Source organism: Oncorhynchus clarkii, chromosome 29 (assembly GCF_045791955.1).
Source record: "Oncorhynchus clarkii lewisi isolate Uvic-CL-2024 chromosome 29, UVic_Ocla_1.0, whole genome shotgun sequence".
NCBI lineage: Eukaryota > Metazoa > Chordata > Actinopteri > Salmoniformes > Salmonidae > Oncorhynchus > Oncorhynchus clarkii.
The window spans coordinates 40,271,674-40,275,676 of NC_092175.1; the positions used below are offsets into that span (position 1 = coordinate 40,271,674).

At 50.4% G+C, this 4,003-nt stretch overlaps 1 protein-coding gene across 1 annotated transcript in view; it reads right to left on the reverse strand.

Annotated features, from left to right (window-relative positions):
- Nucleotides 1-515: 515 nt before the first annotated feature.
- LOC139388376 (doublecortin-like kinase 1a) overlaps nt 516-4,003 on the reverse strand; it is a 276,508-nt gene continuing 273,020 nt past the window's right edge. The window contains exons 15-17 of the mRNA XM_071134993.1: nt 2,784-2,897; nt 2,078-2,151; nt 516-761 (exon numbers count right to left, since the gene is read on the reverse strand). Of these exons, the coding sequence (XP_070991094.1) occupies nt 704-761; nt 2,078-2,151; nt 2,784-2,897 (246 nt within the window). The 3' untranslated portion in view covers nt 516-703. The remainder of the gene's footprint in view (nt 762-2,077; nt 2,152-2,783; nt 2,898-4,003) is intronic.

Here is a 4,003-nt window from a genome sequence, read left to right on the forward strand (position 1 = left end):
CTACCTCTAAAGGAACAGTCCCAGCAGAGGAGAGAGACCACTCCCCTATCTCCTCTACTTTCCTCCCCTACCTCTAAAGGAACAGTCCCAGCTGAGCAGAGAGAGACCACTCCTGTCCTTCCTCCCTCCCTCCCTCCCTCCTCATCTCCTCTGCTCCTCCCCCACCCTACTTCTAAAATAAGAGGTAGGGGGGCAGACAACCTCAATCCTCTCCTCCTCCTCTTCTTCCCCTCATCCCCCCTTACTACTATTAAAAGGGGGAGTTAGGAGAATGTATCACCCCTCTTCTCCCATCTCTCCCCTCTACCCACCTCTAAAAGGGGGAGTTAGGAGAACATATTGCCCCTCTCCCTACCTCTAAAAGGGGGAGTGAGGAGAACATATTGCCCCTCTCCCTACCTCTAAAAGGGGGAGTTAGGAGAACATATTGCCCCTCTCCCTACCTCTAAAAGGGGGAGTTAGGAGAACATATTGCCCCTCTCCCTACCTCTAAAAGGAGAACGAACAGTCCCAGCTGAGCTAAGAGAGATATCCTCATCGTCCAACGCCGGGGTGTGGCTGGTGGAGGGGTCAGGGTTAGGGACGGAGCCGAGGATAAAGGTCAGAAAGAGGGAGGCGAGGGTCGGGCTGGGGAGGCAGCTAGCCGGTTTTTCCATTGTTGTTGTTGTTGTTGTTGTTGTTGTCAACGGCAACGGCCGTGAGCTCACATCCTGGTTGCATCTTCGTCTGAGAACCTGCCCCTCCTTATCAAGAGCGGTGGCCTGAGGTAGAGAAGACACAGGAGAACCAATCAGAGATGCTGCTCATCAGAGATGCTGCTCATCAGAGATGCTGCTCATCAGAGATGCTGCTCATGCTAAAGACTGCGGGTTAGTGGAGGAGCATACATAGAGGAGAGGAGGGGAGCGGAGTAGAGCAGGAGAGGAGAGGAGGGGAGGGGAGTAGAGTAGGAGAGGAGAGGAGGGGAGGGGAGGAGAGCAGGAGGGGAGGGGAGGGGAGGGGAGGGGAGGGGAGGGGAGGGGAGGGGAGGGGAGAGAGGAGAGGAGAGGAGAGGAGAGGAGAGGAGAGGAGAGGAGAGGAGAGGAGAGGAGAGGAGAAGAGAGGAGAGGAGGGGAGGGGGATGGGAGGGGAGGGGAGTAGAGCAGGAGGGGAGAGGAGGGGAGGGGAGAGGAGGGGAGGGGAGTAGAGCAGAGCAGGAGAGGAGAGGAGAGGAGAGGAGAGGAGAGGAGAGGAGAGGAGAGGAGAGGAGAGGAGAGGAGAGGGAGGAGAGGAGAGGAGAGGAGAGGAGAGGAGAGGAGAGGAGAGGAGAGGAGAGGAGAGGAGAGGAGAGGAGAGGAGAGGAGAGGAGAGGAGGGGAGGGGAGGGGAGGGGAGGGGAGTAGAGCAGTAGAGGAGGGGAGGGGAGTAGAGCAGGAGAGGAGAGGAAAGAGAGAGGGAGGACAGGAATGCCAGATGAGAGAAGAGGAGAAGAGAAGCACTAAACGACACAGGTCACAAGCTGATGGTGACAGACATGTGCAAACTCAAGTTTCAAGGAGCTGCTGGAGAATTGGCAGGGACAGGTAGGTGCACTAGAAGAAAAAGGAGCACTCTCTCACACTTTCAACACCTCAACGGATACAGTATCCTCGGGTTGATCAAATTATTGTTCACTGTAGCCTACAGTTTTTTGAGAGTTTGAGAGCGTTACACTTTTCTACAGACAAAAGGTTAGTAACAGGGCCACAAAGGGAAGATCAGCTGTAAACACGCTGAGTCACCCACACACACACACACACACACACACTCTAAACCCTACACACACCCAACACACACTTTCCTACGACAGGAGGAGAAACTACCACAGACTGCATTATCAAGCAGGAGTGGGAGAAAGGCTGTGATGTCACTGGGAGTAACAGGTGGAAGGGGGAGGAGCAACAGTGACACCGAGCGACCCTATGAAAAAAAGCAGGAGGGGGGGAGGCATGGGTGGAGCTGACAGAGCACACAGAAGCCATCAGCCAATCAGCACACTGTATGTGGAGACACAGGAAACATAGGCAGAGGCAGGGGGTTGTCGTGGCAACAGGTTATACCTTATCCAGTACATGGCCGGGTGCTGGTGGAAGTCCAACGACCCAGAGCGCTGCATGGAGAAGCTGTGGTCCAACTGCACAACAGGACAAAGAAAACAGTAACTTTTAAAACCAGTAGGATTTACAGAGAAACCAGTAATGCCTTTAAAACCAGTAGGACTTACAGAGAAACCAGAAATGCATTTAAAACCAGTAGGACTTACAGAGAAACCAGTAATGACTTTAAAACCAGTAGGACTTACAGAGAAACCAGTAACGCCTTTAAAACCAGTAGGACTTACAGAGAAACCAGTAATCCCTTTAAAACCAGTAGGATTTACAGAGAAACCAGTAATCCCTTTAAAACCAGTAGGACTTACAGAGAAACCAGTAATCCCTTTAAAACCAGTAGGACTTACAGAGAACACAGTAATCCCTTTAAAACCAGTAGGACTTACAGAGAAACCAGTAATCCCTTTAAAACCAGTAGGACTTACAGAGAAACCAGTGATCCCTTTAAAACCAGTAGGACTTACAGAGAAACCAGTAATCCCTTTAAAACCAGTAGGACTTACAGAGAAACCAGTAACGCCTTTAAAACCAGTAAGACTTACAGCTCAGTACAGTCAGCCTTAGAGCCAAAGACAAAGCCAATACAGTCTAATGCCCAGTAAAAAACAGACTGGAAATAGTTTTGTATGTCTGCATTAGTCTGTTCGGGGCATACCGTGATGACTGACACTCCGGCGGTGGTGTCGTTAGTTATAGGGCTGGTGTTGAAGTGTTTCTTTATCTTCCCTGCTACTGACAGCTCCTGTTCATTCTCCGACACACCATCATCCTGCAGAGAGAGTGAAGAGAGGAGAGGAGAAAAAGGAATGGGAGGATGGGGAGGAGGAAGAGGAGAGAAGGAATGGGAGGAAGAGGAGGAGGAAAAGGAGAGAAGGAATGGGAGGAGGAGGAGAGAAGGAATGGGAGGAGGAGGAGGAGGAAGAGGAGAGAAGGAATGGGAGGAGGAGGAGGAGGAAAAGGAGACAAGGAATGGGAGGAGAAGGAGAGAAGGAATGGGAGGAGGAGGAAGAGGAGGAAGAGGAGAGAAGGAATGGGAGGAGGAGGAGGAGAGGAGAGAAGGAATGGGAGGAGGAGGAGGAAAAGGAGAGAAGGAATGGGAGGAGGAGGAGGAGGAGGAGGAGGAGAGAAGGAATGGGAGGAGGAGGAGGAGGAGGAGGAGAGAAGGAATGGGAGGAGGAGGAGGAGAGAAGGAAGGGGAGGAGGAGGAGGAGAGGAGAGAAGGAATGAGAGGAGGAGGAGAGGAGAGAAGGAATGAGGGGAGGAGAGGAATGGAGAGGAGGGGAGAGAAGGAACGGGAGGAGTAGGAGGAAGAGGAGAGACGGAATGAGAGGAGATGAAAAGTGAAGGTCTGGTTTAGCAGGAGAATTCACTTCAAGCTGTATCCGTAGAAGACAGTATATATGAGAGTCAGTGCAGGTCAAGTGTTCTGTAGATGTAGAAGACAGTATATATGAGAGTCAGTGCAGGTCAACTGTTCTGTAGATGTAGAAGACAGTATATATGAGAGTCAGTGCAGGTCTACTCTATATGAGAGTCAGTGCAGGTCTATTGTTCTGTAGATGTAGAAGACAGTATATATGAGAGTCAGTGCAGGTCTACTCTATATGAGAGTCAGTGTAGGTCTATTGTTCTGTAGATGTAGAAGACAGTATATATGAGAGTCAGTGCAGGTCTACAGTTCTGTAGATGTAGAAGACAGTATATATGAGAGTCAGTGCAGGTCTATTGTTCTGTAGATGTAGAATACAGTATATATGAGAGTCAGTGCAGGTCTACTCTATATGAGAGTCAGTGTAGGTCTATTGTTCTGTAGATGTAGAAGACAGTATATATGAGAGTCAGTGCAGGTCTACTGTTCTGTAGATGTAGAAGACA